This window comes from Eucyclogobius newberryi, unplaced genomic scaffold (assembly GCF_026437365.1).
Source record: "Eucyclogobius newberryi isolate DKJ021-1_F unplaced genomic scaffold, fEucNew1.0.hap1 SCAF_15, whole genome shotgun sequence".
Taxonomy (NCBI): Eukaryota; Metazoa; Chordata; class Actinopteri; order Gobiiformes; family Gobiidae; genus Eucyclogobius; species Eucyclogobius newberryi.
Window position 1 is genome coordinate 6461473 of NW_027315779.1, and position 15118 is coordinate 6476590.

At 41.0% G+C, this 15118-nt stretch overlaps 2 protein-coding genes across 2 annotated transcripts in view; one reads left to right on the forward strand and one right to left on the reverse strand.

Moving 5' to 3' along the window:
* Positions 1-2118, forward strand: part of LOC140360590 (LIM domain kinase 1-like) — a 14343-nt gene extending 12225 nt beyond the window's left edge. Inside the window, exon 15 of the mRNA XM_072445846.1 lies at positions 733-2118. Coding sequence (XP_072301947.1) covers positions 733-1270 — 538 coding nt within the window. The 3' untranslated portion in view covers positions 1271-2118. The remainder of the gene's footprint in view (positions 1-732) is intronic.
* A 4613-nt stretch (positions 2119-6731) lies between these two features.
* Positions 6732-15118, reverse strand: part of ubl3a (ubiquitin-like 3a) — a 59929-nt gene continuing 51542 nt past the window's right edge. Inside the window, exons 3-5 of the mRNA XM_072445847.1 lie at positions 14354-14440; positions 11007-11084; positions 6732-8665 (exon numbers count right to left, since the gene is read on the reverse strand). Of these exons, the coding sequence (XP_072301948.1) occupies positions 8613-8665; positions 11007-11084; positions 14354-14440 (218 nt within the window). The 3' untranslated portion in view covers positions 6732-8612. The remainder of the gene's footprint in view (positions 8666-11006; positions 11085-14353; positions 14441-15118) is intronic.

Genomic DNA, 15118 nt, shown 5'->3' on the forward strand with positions numbered 1-15118 from the left:
AGAGCAGGTCTAAACCAGGACTAAAGAAGAACCAGAGCAGGACTAAACCAGGTCAAAAGTGTTTTTGTGCCCCTGCTTCACCACCTGTTGCATCTGAGCTGAGCGTAACACTGCCCCCTGCTGTTGAGTGAACTACAATAACATGTTATCATGAAGCTAAAACACTGCAATAACACTTAAGTTATGAACACTCTAACGTGATTATCACGTGATTCCCTGACACACTAATCAAGTGAGGGCTGTGCAATTCATTGTAATCAAATCAAAACATTAGTGCAATTATCAAAAGGCTTGAATTATTTAGGTAATTATGCAAACAACATAATGTGTATTTTTGTGGTGAAATAAATGTACAAATAACCTTGTAGTTTAGACCTCTAGAAATGAGTTCTGAAATCGGACTGTTAAAAGGATTGTTACCCTGATAATACCCTGATAGTAATCAATACTAAACTCCCAAACTGTATTGAAATTAAATAAAAACCTAACCTAATTATCTTGACATAAAAATTTTAAAGTAAATCCTGTTTGGTTATTAATTTGTTTTAAATATCATTGTGTTCTCCTTTTTATTTCAATATTGAGTTTCGTTTCCACTCTCTTGTGTAACACTTTCATTGCGGGCTGAAAAACTGAAAACATCACGGTTCACAATTGCAATAAACATTTCCCCCCCCAAAATCATGCATTTGTGAAGCCCTTAGCTAAATGAATCCTTGTCTTTTCTTCCAGGCCTCCCTTCTCGCAGCTGGAGGAGTGGCTGGGGAACCTCCTCATGCACCTGGACATCGGTTTACCTCTGCACTCAGAGTTAGAGCTGCTCCGCTCAAACTTCTGGAAGAGATACACAAATCGCATCATCGGCGACGACACAAAGCATTTACTGGACAGCCAAAATAACCAGATCGAGCCGCCTCCTCCTCCTCCTCCTCCTGCTCCTGCTCCTGCTCAGAGCGTGGACAAAGGCTGCTCACCCGATTCAGACGAAGATCAGCTCAAGCCGGACGAGTTCAAGAAACGGACCGACAGCAGCCGCATCTGCCCCAAAAAGGATTGTAAAAAACACCTGATGAGTAACGGGTGCTCCCAGAAGATCTGCAGGTCCCTGGGCAAAGAGGCGAACAACTGCAAATGCAACATGACCACGGGACAGAAGAAAGTCCAGGAGCCGCCGCAGCCGCCGCACGAGAGCAAGTGTGTCCAGGGCCGGAGCGCTCGCAGGCTGTACAGAGTGCCCTGGGACACGTCCAAGGAGGACTCGTATCTGTGAATGTGAAGAAGGGAATTCAAACGTCTGGGAATACCGTATTTTCCGGACTATAAGTCGCACCGGAGTATAAGTCGCACCAGCAAAAAAATGCATAATAGAGAAGAAAAAAATATATAAGTTGCACTGGAGTATGAAATGCGGTTGCAAGTGTGAAAATAACAAATAATATCACATATAAGTCGCTCCGGAGTATTAGTATATAAGTATAACTATGAAAAAACGTATATTGTCTGGAAAATACGGTATTTACGCAAAAATGAGAGACGCCGGAAGCTTTAATGTGGCCAAATAGTCATGTCAACACAGCACTGCCATTATCAGTCAACTCGTGTATGACAGAAAACTCTAATAAGCTAATTATCTAGCTTCATCTGTGAACGTCAGGCACTTTACATTCAAAGTGCATACGACAGGTTCTCATGCTTTGCTAACTAGGACTGTGTGGTGGGATAGACAGATAGATAGTTGCAGTTTGTCAAGAAAAAATGAAAAATAAAAGTGGAAAATTACAATAAGTAGAGCTGAGGAACAATTTACACTTTTCATTCCAATAGTTTAAACCATCATTTAGTAAAATAAAGGCGATATGCGGTATTTTCATTTGTGAAATCATAGCTATCGCGTGATTTAGATGATGGACTTTGCCTCTTGTTTACAATATCGTTGCTAGGTAACAGTTGTACGTCACTGCAGCTCATGTCCAACCAGGAAGCAACATTATAAAACTAAAATCATCATTAAGAATACGTTCACTTCGTTTTAGTGAAACGTGTGGCGTGACCTGTCGTATGCACTTCAAGCAAAATGTTTATACTGTATTATATTTATTAGACTTACATTGAAAAATACACATCTTTTCAATTAATTATTTGTCGTGGTTTTCATTGGTCCTTTAGAGATCACATGTTCATCACTTATAATTACTGTAACATAACATTTAGCTCAATTTAACTGGATGTAGTGACAAAACCCCATTCAAGAAATAACCCAGCAGACATTAAATATGGACAAGAATAATGTATTTCCATAAATCTTTGCACTAGTCTGGAACGTATGTCGGTGTAATCCCTCATTCGTCCAGGCGTGTTCCATAGTAGAAAAAGCTTCAGTTGTAGTCATCTGGACTCAGTTTGAAAAAAAAGACGTATTAATACTGTTCTGTGGTAAGACCCGCCCATTGGGCGGAGCCTTCCTGAAGTAGAAAGAGTTGTTTGTTTCAACAGAAACTCCCCCCTTGTATCTACCGAGCTAGCCTATTCAGAATTTTAATGGGCTATTAGAATCCTCTTTGTCTTTGTGAGACCCTGGCTCAACCACCCTGAGTACCTGATTAGCATCTAAATGTCCTTGTCCTGGTCCTCTACCTTTCCAGGGGTTCAGTATACCATTATAGATACCAGGAAGATTGAATCTTAACCCTCCATTTCTGTTTGAAGAAGGTCTTTCTTTTTTAACAAAAATAGCTTCCTTGACTCCTCTTTCAAACCATCTTTTCTCCTGCTTAAAACCTTCACCTCACCGTCTTCAAACGAGTGATTAGAGGCTTCAAGATGGAGATGCACGGCACTCTGAGGTCCTGAACTTGAGTCCAGATGACTACAACTGAAGCTTTTTCTACTACTAGTCTGGAACACGCTGATCATACTTGAGGACTAGTGAAAGCAGAACAGATCTCGAGGATTCTCACCAGAGCCTGGAGGAGCCCTCGGGCAAAAGTGACAGACTTGTGCTGGCGTAATGTGAGAGATATCGTTTGAGTTTCAGGAAAAAGAAGAGAAATCAGAGCAATCCAGGCCTCAGCGTGGAAATACACTTGGACATGATGACGCGTGATGAGGATGTAAAGGCTTGTGGTGTGACCTGGAGAATTCAAAGTGGATACATTTAATCATTTATAGTCATACGTGTGTCGGATTGGCAGAAATTATTATCTCAATATTTAGACATTTCATCAGGAGTGTGCTTAAAATGATCAAGTATCAAACAAAACTTGAACAAATCATAAATTAACCACAAAAAGGCAGGAATATGTTACATTTTAAATACTTGTTAAGGAGATTTAAACAAGACATTTCTGTTCAATCAGCTAATTTCTCTTCATTTGATAAACGATACACTCAATAATCAAATGTTGCATATTTAAATTACCAATTTTTCTATACATCTCCCACCTACTCATATCTTATTGTTTAATTTGAATGTTTCATTAACTTTATTGCCGACAATGAGAAACGTTTACTCCTAAAACACTGACCTAAAGACACCATGATCATTCATAATAAACATATTTACATTTTATGAACCTAAACAAGCGCACACAACAGCCTTAATTCATTTACTTTTACCTCAATCTGAACCCTGTACGTTTGAAACAATTGTATAAAAACACGTGGAGGGAAATGCTTAATGCTGAATCTAACTTCTCAACAAAAGAAAGTAAAGAAAGAAGGCCATTATTTAAAATTGGACTCTGAACCAGCTCGTGACTCTCGTGCTGCAGTGCCTTGTATAACCAGCAGGGGGCGGCATGGACACATGTCAGAGCAGGTCATGTGTAGATACAGATACAGTGTAGACTTAAGAGATCAGCTGATGCTTTGTGCTCAGTCATAATGACAGTGTTGCTCGTGTTTAATCCAAGCAAACACCAGTAATGACAGTGTGAACGTGACTCTACGACAAAGACTCAACACAGAACATCACAACACCTCAGCCATTATCTACAGACACTATGACACAGCAGGCCTGAAGAACAGGCCTGCTGTGTTTTTGAGAGTTTGTCTGATGTAAATTAGCCAATAGAATAAAGGAAATGGTTTTAATTATTGACCGAAGGAGCGTGAAGTCTGAATGTTGTGGAGAGAAGAGAGAGACATCTGACGTTTGACTATAACTAACCGCTGATGGTGAGAGTAAAGGGTGAAAAGAGTAGCTAAAAATGTAGTTTGTACTCAAATAAGAGAAAACTACTGTAACTTCGTAACAAAATTATATGTACACAATAGTGCAAAGCGGTGGTGGATAAACGCACTGCAGTAAGAGTCATATTTTGGGAAAACTATAAGCATAAAGTGGATTTTCGCACCTGATGTAAATGTGTCTTAGCTTGTTCCTAGCGCTCACAAACCCTTAGACACGTTTAGTTTGAGTCAGTTTTGTCACAAAGTCGTCTTTTTACAATATACTGTGATAAAAGTATTTGTAAGAGTAACTGTCTGAACGTAACATGTGATGGGTAATTTAATGTAAGAAATAATAATGCAGAAATTCTGGTATTTTAGAAAGATAGCATCACGGAAATTAAGAAAAGTAAATCATATCTGAAAGAGTCGTGCAAGAAAGCAGTTAAAGCTGTGGGACCCAATCTTAAAACTGTAACTTAAAAAGTATTTAACTCATCCCAAGTTCTCACAAACCCTTTGTATTCACATGCATAGATTTTCTGGCCCGTGCACAACTTTAGAACAGCTTTTTCAGACGACAACGTGAATCTGGGGTGGACCACCTGAGCCCAGCAAATCAGAGCGCTGCTTTCTGCTCTTATTTCCTGGTTGACAAGAAATAAAATACTGTATTATTAGCTGCAGACAGCGAGCAGTGGTCTCATTTTGTCACTAAGGGCTGCTTTTAGAATATACTCTTTGGGAGGAAACACGAAAATGTACTTGTTTACCCCAAAAAACATATTTAATAATGTAACGTTTGTAAGAAGTCAGAATACTTTTCCCTTGTAAAATATCTAACAGAAGTAGCATAATTGTGGACATTAAAGGATTATCTTATCTTATCTTATAATTGTATGATGTAAATGTAGCTGAGTTCTGCGCCTCTGCTGAGAGCCGCAAAAACTACAGTTCACAGAAATCAAAAGAATAAAAGAAAAACCTGTGACACTGAAGAGCTCACACTCACTGACACAGGACAAACAGTGAGTTCAGTCTGGGGGCCACAGAAATAGGCACTTGTGATGTTGGCAAATGCAGAAATGTCACTGTGAGTGGTACTACTGTTACCGAAGCCAGCCAGCGTGCTGCGTGAGCGTGTGCGAGCGTGTGCGAGCGGCCGGGGCAAGAATAGCAGCATTCACGGAGCCCACGTTACAGTCAGAGAGCATGTGGACGGGGACACGGGGGGGCGAGGACCACAGAGTGACACGTGGGGCCGCTCATGACACGGTTTACTTCAGGTCGCCGCGCCTACATCACACCTGGGGAGAGATATGTTTGACACCTTCAGGTTGAGTGAGTTTCTTGTTGTTGTTGCTCTGGCTGGACTTTGGCCCACAGTCTGCTGGACAAACTGCTGCAGATGAGTCAGGAGCGTCAGATGGCTGTCACATACTGATCCTGACACACTCTCCGTCTGTTCCACAGCCGTGCGTCACCGGCAAGAAGTTTGACAAAAGCCGTGATGGCGAGTGCACGTTCAAACTTTTCTTTGAGACGTTTTAACAGCAAGAAAATACTCTCGAGCTTTACTTTATACTGGTACAAAAATGTAAGAGTACCGTTATATATCTAAATTATCTGGAATAAACCCTCATTCGTCCAAGTTCAGTCATCTGGACATTTTGAAATTTAGATTTTAAAACACTGTCCGGCTGATTGGCTTTGAAACTTTCTCTACAGTTTAAAAATAATATTACTCAAGTATAAAGTGGTCCAAGAAGTGAATCACATGAGAGTAAAAGTGTATTTGGGGAAATTACAATTCAATTAAGAGTAACTGTCTGGGCTTGACATGTGAGTCAGAATTTGAAGTTAATGTCATTGGAAAGACAAAAAATGAAATAGAAAATAATGCACAAAATCTAGTATTTTAGAAGCAACAAAAGGAAAAAAAAAAATATTGTCAACATTTGCTTTTGTCACTTTTGTCACAGATGGAAGAGGAACCAAAACTTTGACTCAAGTAAGAGTCGACTACAGTGTCAAATATATTAAAAGTACTAAAAGTAAAGTGTCTGTGAACTACTCCAAGACGAGCAATCTATATCAAATGTTACATAAGTAAATGTGAGAGTATTAACTAGCTTAAATATGCACTATATTGACAAAAGACACACTACATTAGTTTTGAACACAGTCTCTTTCAGAATAGTCTCTTTATTACTCTTTATTTGTCTTGTTGACTTGCAAAGTGAGACATTTGTGTAAAAAAGGGGCGTTTTTTTAATATCTTTGAAATTTCTTCTTCAACACCAATGACTTATTTATTATAACTCGGATTATGCAAAGCGTTCAAAGCCCCAGTTACAGCCAGTTATTTCTGTCTGATCAATCATCGATGGCGTTTGTTAAACATTAATCACAGCGAAGCCATTATCGAACTAAAAGAGAAGTGTTTTACGGCCCTGACGACTGCAACAGAGCAATTTCAACACGAACACTAAACCAAACTCACTTTACCGACTCAGCGTTGTTTTCACCGCGGCGTCGAGAGAGTGAGTGACAAAAGCCAGTGCACTTCAATAACCTTTATTTAGTTTACAGTTGTTTTTCCATTTGAAGTCCAGGGGGGGCAAAAGAGAGCATTAGTGCTATTTACAATCGGTTTGAAAAGGTTTATATCTGTACACATTTGAACCCTGATCATTATAAACAATATCTTTTAAGACCTAGTGCTGTTACAAAGCGATTTTTAAAAGCAAAAATAAAACACAGAGGATTACATTAAATTATACACAAGTGGAAATAATATTAAAATAGCACAGAAAGAGAAACAAAATCAGTGTGAGGGTAATTAGGGAAATTTGATGCCGTTTTGAAGCACAAGTGAACTGCTAAAGGCTAACCGTCGGCATGATCAGACTAAACACCAATATACTGTTTATATATCAACAAGATCTAGTCGTCAGGTCCTAGACAAGAGTCATTTTAAATATATTCTACACCTTAAATTGGAATTCAACTCCCATTGGAAAAAATATAAAATGAACTGCTCTGTGCGCGTGTAATCATTGGATGGAGCGCGTGAGTATTTTGTACAGTTTCACATTGTGTACAACCACTATTGTTTCCCTGCATTATGTGTAGTTTTTAGGGGACAAAGAAAAGACTGAATATTTTGTAGTGTGCGATGCTCTTCTGTTTGTGAAGGTTTTAAACTGTTTTGTTTTTTTACCGCTTCCTGAAAGTGTGTGCTGTCAATTATGTACAACAGGAAAACACCGCCAGTCGAGCATAAAACCTGGGCTTTCTCTTTAATGCAGGGACATGATGGGAGGAAAATTAAGACAAATGTGGATATAATTTCATGCCCAATTTCCTAACGCGCTGGGAAAGAACAGCACAATGTGTGGCACGTCTTAACGCAGCTTTATTATACGCCATTTTGATATTTCACCCCATCGCGACACCATTTGCCTTCAAATATAAAAGTTCCATTTACACATTAGAACTATTGCATATCATATATTGTTGCAGTGTGATATTGCTCAGTTTTTTTTTCTTCTCTTTTGCTAATATCATGAAGCCCTAATTACACTTTATCTGAGTTCTTTCACAACACTGGCACCAAAAGCTGTTGTTTTTTTAAATGGGTAAAGTAAGCAAAGTATATGGAGCACAACACTGATTGGTCAGTAATATAGGTATATTTTAACTGTATGTACAGTATATGCAATATCTTCATGGACTGTCAAAACACAGTCACATATGTCTTGGACAAACAAATATATCACTATTTGTTTATATATTTATTTATTAGGCTTTGTTTGGATAAAATATTGAGGGGGGAAAAAGTCTTTACCACAAAATAAAAGAATCATTTCTCTATTGTGCACTTCACTTGCACATGCAGAAGAGGGCAGTAGAGCGGACACAAGTGGAGTTTTTGAATGTCCCGGTTGGTTGGATCAGGCACATCTGTATAAATGTGCAGTCCATAAAGTGTGTTCTGTTTATATGGACGTCTGTGTGTGTGTGTTAGTGGTTAAAATCCTTTGCTGTGAGAAAAGACAAGGCCACACGCAAAACTTGGGCACTGCATTACTGTGACAACCAGCTGAAAACTGCACCGGAAAGCAAGATGAGTCAACGGTACGCGGCGGTATGGCAGCAGAAGGCTTAGCAAGGTGTACATTAAGAAATTTAAACAGAACAAAAACATAACATGCAAATCCAGTTTCTTCCTATGACAAATAATCATCAAGTACGACAAAAAGAATCAACGCTATTGTTTAAATCAGCTCTAAAAGTCCTGCATTGAGCCCGCTGTCTGGGACCTTTCTATGTCAGAGGAGACAGAGAAGGAAAGATGTTGTCCGACTGCGTTTCCTTCTTCTGGATGAACTGGACAGGAGATGGGCCATCGTGACCGTCCCAGGACCAGAAGTGTGGATTTACAGGATGACACAGCAGTTGCTCTCGCCGGTCTTCTCACGATTTCTCTGACCTGTAACACAGAGACAGAAGGTCGTCAGAGGAAGAGCGCTTTAAAATCAGACGCACAATTTGAATGCGAGTAGATCTACATCCATCCATCCATTTTCTACCGCTTGGTCCCTTTTGGGGTCGCGGGGGACTGGAGCCTATCCCAGTGACTTCGGGCCTTAGGCGGGGTACACCCTGGACAGTGGCCAACTTGTCGCAGGGCCAACACAGAGACACAGACATTACAGACAGTTCACGCTCACATTCATTCACTAGGGCCAATTCAGAGTCACCAATTTTACCTAACACATGCATGTCTTTGGATGGTGGGAGGAGCCGGAGAACCCGGAGAGAACCCACGGTAACACAGGGAGAACATGCAGACTCCACCCAGAGAGATCATGTGATGTTGGTCTGGTCCGGGAATCGAACCCATGATCTCCTTCTTGGGAGGCAAGAGCGCTATCCGCCTTTGCCACTGTGCACCCCAGATCTACATATACTCTTGAATTAAAATATTTCCAGTTGTATGGATTTTAACCGTATTGTAATGTAATGTTTCACAATGTGGGTGTAAACATAACTCGTTGGAGACAAGCTGCACTGGACCAAGTTACAGGTCTGATCTGTGGAAGATCGTGGCGATGGTCGGGGCAAACACAGCCCTCCTGTAAGTCTCTACGAAGTGTCGATCGTGGCGATGGTCGGGGCAAACACAGCCCTCCTGTAAGTCTCTACGAAGTGTCGATCGTGGCGATGGTCGGGGCAAACACAGCCCTCCTGTAAGTCTCTATGAAGTGTCAATCATGGCGATGGTCGGGGCAAACACAGCCTTACTTACAGTAAGGCTGTGTTTGCCCCGTGTTTGCCCCCCGTCTGACATGTTACCACCTTAAGTCATTTGTCTTGTGTTACTTACTTGCGTCAGTTACTGCTATTGTTATGGCAAATATTCTCTTTTACATCATGACAGAATTTGTTTGCGATTATTGATTAACAGTGAAATCTTTAACTTTCTTTAATTCCCGTGGTCTAACACGGTGCTGTTCCTCAAGCTTGTGACCGGCTTTACAAATGTGAACTTTCTGAAGACAAAATAAAGTTAAATGTGACAAAAACAGCCTGATAAAAAAGATGTTTAAGTCTATTTTCTGGACTATTTATTGACCAAAAAACACATGAATTTGCTTCTAAAATGGCCACAATTAGTGTTTTTTTGGTTGTTAAAATTATATTGTGACCTGAATAATCACGATTATTGATTGACCGAATAATATTGACATCCCTACATCTGAATATTTAGATAAATAAAAATAAAAAAGTATATTTTTTGTCAATATTGTCCACCCCTAAAAGTAACTTCAAAAAGTTTCAATTCTAATTCAATTCAGTTTTAATTTCAATAGTTTTCAGCATATAGTAAAAATAGCATTATATTCAAACATGAATTAATAGTATATTTATGACAATTAAGTTTGGTTGGATTTGTTAGTGTTGCTAATATGAATAATTGAACCTCACAAAATGTCATATTTGGGGTAGAAATTAATTATTTACGTCTCCCTGAACAAGAGGAGACGTAGTCAAGAAAAACACATGCAGAACACAGTATTCACACCGACTTACGGCATTTGAACCATTTTTTAACATGAAAATGATACAATTATTGTCATTTAATTTGTTAATAAATGAGGAAAAACACACGGCATCCTAAAGTAAGTCTGCATGGTCAAAACAGACAACACAAAATGACAAAAAAAACTTATTTATTGCTGGTGAAACAGCCTTATTTACATCACTGAAACCCATGAATACGCGGACAGTGACTAAAGACAGTTCTCTCGGGTTTAAATCCATTTCTTGCTTCGAGATACAGTCTGTTTCCAACTTGCTCTTCTTATTACAAAGCGACACTCGAGATAATTACATGCCATTTCTCCTCGTTGACCTAAACTTACCTTTTTACATCAGACGGTGCGATAACGTGCGCCGCGCATTTAACTCTCCGCCAAGTTATGCAAATGAGCCGCATCCGTCTTTGTAATTCATTTTTATGCTCGTCATTAAACGTCCGAGGGGGCTCGTGCGTGTTTGGTTGCCGTTTAAGACCATTCGCGATCTCGAGGGGCAATAAATCACGTGTTGTGAAATCAGCAAATGCCGGGATACGACCAGACCAAACGAAGACAAAAGAGACCCAGCGGCGATTTATCATTTGGAGCCGTATTGAGTCCCGAGGTTGCATTTTAGGCCGGCGAATAAGTGTGTTTGTGTGTGTGTGGGGTGGAATAACGGGCGATGAGGGTTGGCGTGGTGGTTAAAGTGGCTTGAAAGAGAAAGCGGAGCGGCCGGGAGCTGGTTACCTTGGGAATTTGGCTCGGGCAAAGTCTCTCTGGCAACTAAATGCATCACTGTGGTCTTCCCCAAGGGCAGTTTGAGAGCTGTGTGGAGAAAAAGAGACGTTATTCAGCGAGCTAAAGCGGCATTTCGGACAAAACAGGAGTAACACAGCCACAGTAGTACATCAGCTCACTTTGAATGTACTGTTTATTAGGCACAGGAAATGTATATACACAGATTAGCTCGGCGGTTCGTCAATATTTCTGAAAAAGTGCCACCTCAGAGCCTTAACACTGCTGCTGCCAGGTCAAAGGCAGAACAAATTGGCTTAGAATACAATATTTCCCCATGTGTGGACAATAAAGGAATATCTTATCTTATCATATATTTCAACAACAATAACAACAAGGTTATTATTAGGTAATCAGTCATCATTTCATTGAATTTGAAAGCCTCTTCATGCAAAAATACATTCAAAAGCAGCAGGTTTTTAGTTGTTTAAGACAATGAATTGGTTGACGGTGTTTTTATTTTATTTATTTCATCTTAACGAAGGACACGGGTTCCACAAGGTGTTTAGAATGTTTAGTGGTCAAATCATTTTATTGGGATTTGGGAGTAAATTGTGAGTTTATTGTGCGTTTCTTACATGCGAGCGCCTAGTCTACTATTACGTATGTGTGATATGTGTGATGGGGAGCTTTTTGGGTCCGAAAGCTGGTCGGGATGATTGAGCTGCTTCATAGTTTTGACAGCTTTAACCGGCTTCACGTGTCTTTGGTCCACTACAACCGCCCTAATACTACATACTGCCCTTTACAACACAGTAGAGGCATCTGTTCTCTTGGAGTTATCGATGTGGACGTTTGAACCATTCGAAACCACTGACAGAGGCATTATCAAAGCGAAACACAGTAATGGGCAGAGCGTAAAGTGAGTTAGGGGCTGCGCCAACGCCATTAACCACAGAAAACCACCGGGCAAATCAAAATCAGGTTACACCGACTAAAAGACATTAAAGAAAGAAAGAAAGGACAGCTGTAAACACTCACTTTCTTCACAACTCTGTGACAATTACGTGATTAAGTAACGAATCTAACAAGTATTTCTAGAGCAATTGCAAACTTTCTTTCTAATGGCATTGACGATACCGTCTTTGCCCAACAACAACATGCTTGTATTTGTATTACTCAACGCCAGCTTCAACTGGCATGACCCCAAATTGACTGTGAACGCACTTGGTCCTGGTTTAGTCCAGTTGGCTTAGCTTGGTCTTGTTCTTAGTTAAACCTGAACTCCTTTAGTTGTTTAGCTGATAAAGTCTTAGTCGACCAAGATTTTTATATCCATCCATTTATAAGATGATCAATGGTTCTTCATTGACCAGGGAAAAAAATTATATAATATTAATTTTATCTCCCAAAGCACTTAGTTAAAACGCAAATCAATGCAATATGATGTAATGTACGACACTGTTAGCTGTTTTTTATTTTTCTGTAACATCAACCTGCCAGAGGCTCTGCGGATGCTTATCTACATCGGTTTGAATGTTCATAAATATGTTCATTGGTCTTGACATAAATACACCGTAAGTTTAATCTAACTTAGTTATTTTTGGGTCCCGTGAGTTGCAGCAGTTTGGGTCGGATCAAGAGACGCTGAATAGTTTCGTGGGCTTTAGTCGACGAGGCATTTCTTCAGTCGAGCAAGAACGTATTCAGTCGATTCCAGCCCAAGTTCTAAACCTGGTCCATGTTTGGCTCCAGATTTCGTCCTAGTTCAGTCCCACTTTTGCTGCGATGTGTGCACAAGTATGAAAAGCGCCCTTAGAGGCCTCAAAGCCAAAAGAGAAGAGTGCTGCACTAAAGAAACCATCTTTTCTTAGGGCTTTCACTCCCTCCCTCCTCCTCCGTCTGTCTCCAAACGCCAGTCTTCACCGCTCTCCTTCCTGACAGTGTCTTTCCCCTCTCTCTCTCCCCACTTCCTGCCCTCGCTCGTCCCGTCAAAGCAGGTCTGTCCCAGGCACTGAGGAGCCTCTGTTCAGAGCTGGGGAAAACCATGAGAACAGCACACAGCCGTTTCCAACAACACAGGCCTGTGAATTTAGGCAGCGCGCGAGGACGGGGCAGAGACGGGTTTTACTGTTTGACTGCGGCGGCTCAGAGAGAGGGCGGCGTGGTCCAAAAGTCCAAATGTTGTTACGCAAAAATAATATGACTCTGGTTCAAGTGGCGAAGGGAAAAGAGTCAGCGAAATAAGTGAATGGATAAGTGTAAGGTACAAGGGAGGGCCTCACTTTTGTTTTGAAAGGATCGAATCACAAAATCTACAGCTTCTGTTAAAGGTGGTTTAGTCTCCTTTTAGACCTGGTTTAATCTAATTTTAGACCTGGTTATGTCTCATTTTAGGCCTTGTTTGGTCTAACTTTAGACCTGGTTTAGTCTCATTTTAGGCCTTGTTTAGTCTCATTTTAGGCCTTGTTTAGTCTCATTTTAGGCCTTGTTTAGTCTCATTTTAGGCCTTGTTTAGTCTCATTTTAGGCCTTGTTTAGTCTCATTTTAGGCCTTGTTTAGTCTCATTGAAGGCCTTGATTAGTCTTATTTTAGACCTCGTTTCATCTCATTTTGGATCCGGTTTAGTCTCATTTTTGACACTGCCTGTAAATCAATGTTACAAGTTAACTACAGACACTATGCACTTTTCAGGATGTTGTTGTCATGCTTTTCATAAATAAAATAATTTAAAAAACGACCAATACTGGTGTGTGTGTGCGTGCATGTGAGTGTGTGTGTGTGAGTGTGTGTGTGCGTGCATGTGAGTGTGTGTGTGTGTGTGCGTGCGTGCATGTGAGTGTGTGCGTGTGAGTGTGTGTGTGAGTGTGTGTGCGTGCATGTGAGTGTGTGTGTGTGTGTGTGTGTGTGTGCATGTGTGTGTGTGTGTGTGCGTGCGTGTGAGTGTGTGTGTGTGTGCATGTGTGTGTGTGTGTGTGTGTGTGAGTGCGTGCGAGTGTGTGAGTGCGTGCGAGTGTGTGTGTGTGCATGTGAGTTTGTGTGTGTGTGTGTGTGAGTGCGAGTGTGTGTGTGCGTGTGTGTGTGTGTGCGAGTGTGTGCATGTGTGTGTGTGTGTGTGAGTGTGTGCATGTGTGCGTGTGAGTGCGTGTGTGTGCGTGAGTGTGTGTGTGTGTGTGTGTGTGCGTGAGTGTGCGTGCGAGTGTGCGTGCGAGCGTGTGAGTGTGCGTGCGAGTGTGCGTGCGTGTGTGCGTGCGAGTGTGCGTGCGAGTGTGCGTGCGTGTGTGCGCGTGCGTGCGAGTGTGCGTGCGTGCGAGTGTGCGTGCGTGCGAGTGTGCGTGTGAGTGTGTGTGTGCGCTGACCTCCTAGTGTGACGTTGCCGTGGAGAAAGCGTCCCTGGTAGATGAGCCGCAGGATGTTGGGACTGCTCACCTGCTCCTCCTCCCAGTCTGGAATAAACAGAGACAGAAACGTCAGGGAAAAGACAACAACTCAGACAAGACCGCCATGAATAAAACCTACAGGGAATTTATAGACTTGAACAGATTCTTTATTCATGGAATTCTTGTCCTTGCTCTAGAAAGAACATATAACTTTAGTCTTGTTATTTCTCATCTAATATTGTTACTGTTGTTTTGTAGACAGGCAAAACGAGACTATTGAGTGCAACGTTTATAGTGAAAAATGCGAGTACAAGGTGATATTTCTGCACTTTTGTGATTGGTTTTACAGACATTTCACATTTTCACAATTAAAACTCAACTCAGACATATTTAAACACATTTCTGTCGCACTGACGTAACACCACAAACGCCACACTCATACTTGAACGATAATGTCACAAAACTGTTGCCGTCTTCAAAAGAGACACCTCTTTAATCTCCCGTCACTTATCGTTCCCGTCGAAGCTTGATTACAGTACAGTCTGTTTGTACCTTGAGACTTTTCCCTAATTAGCATGAGTCAACAATCTGTATGTCAACATTGCAATAACGAGACAGGGAGAAATGCTGGCGAGAGAAGCCGAATTAAATGTGTTTCTGGATCACCGCGGCGACTGAGGTATTTTGAGGCGTCGTTTTCTGTCATTATACGCAAAAAAAACGATATATAACAGACGGTTTTGG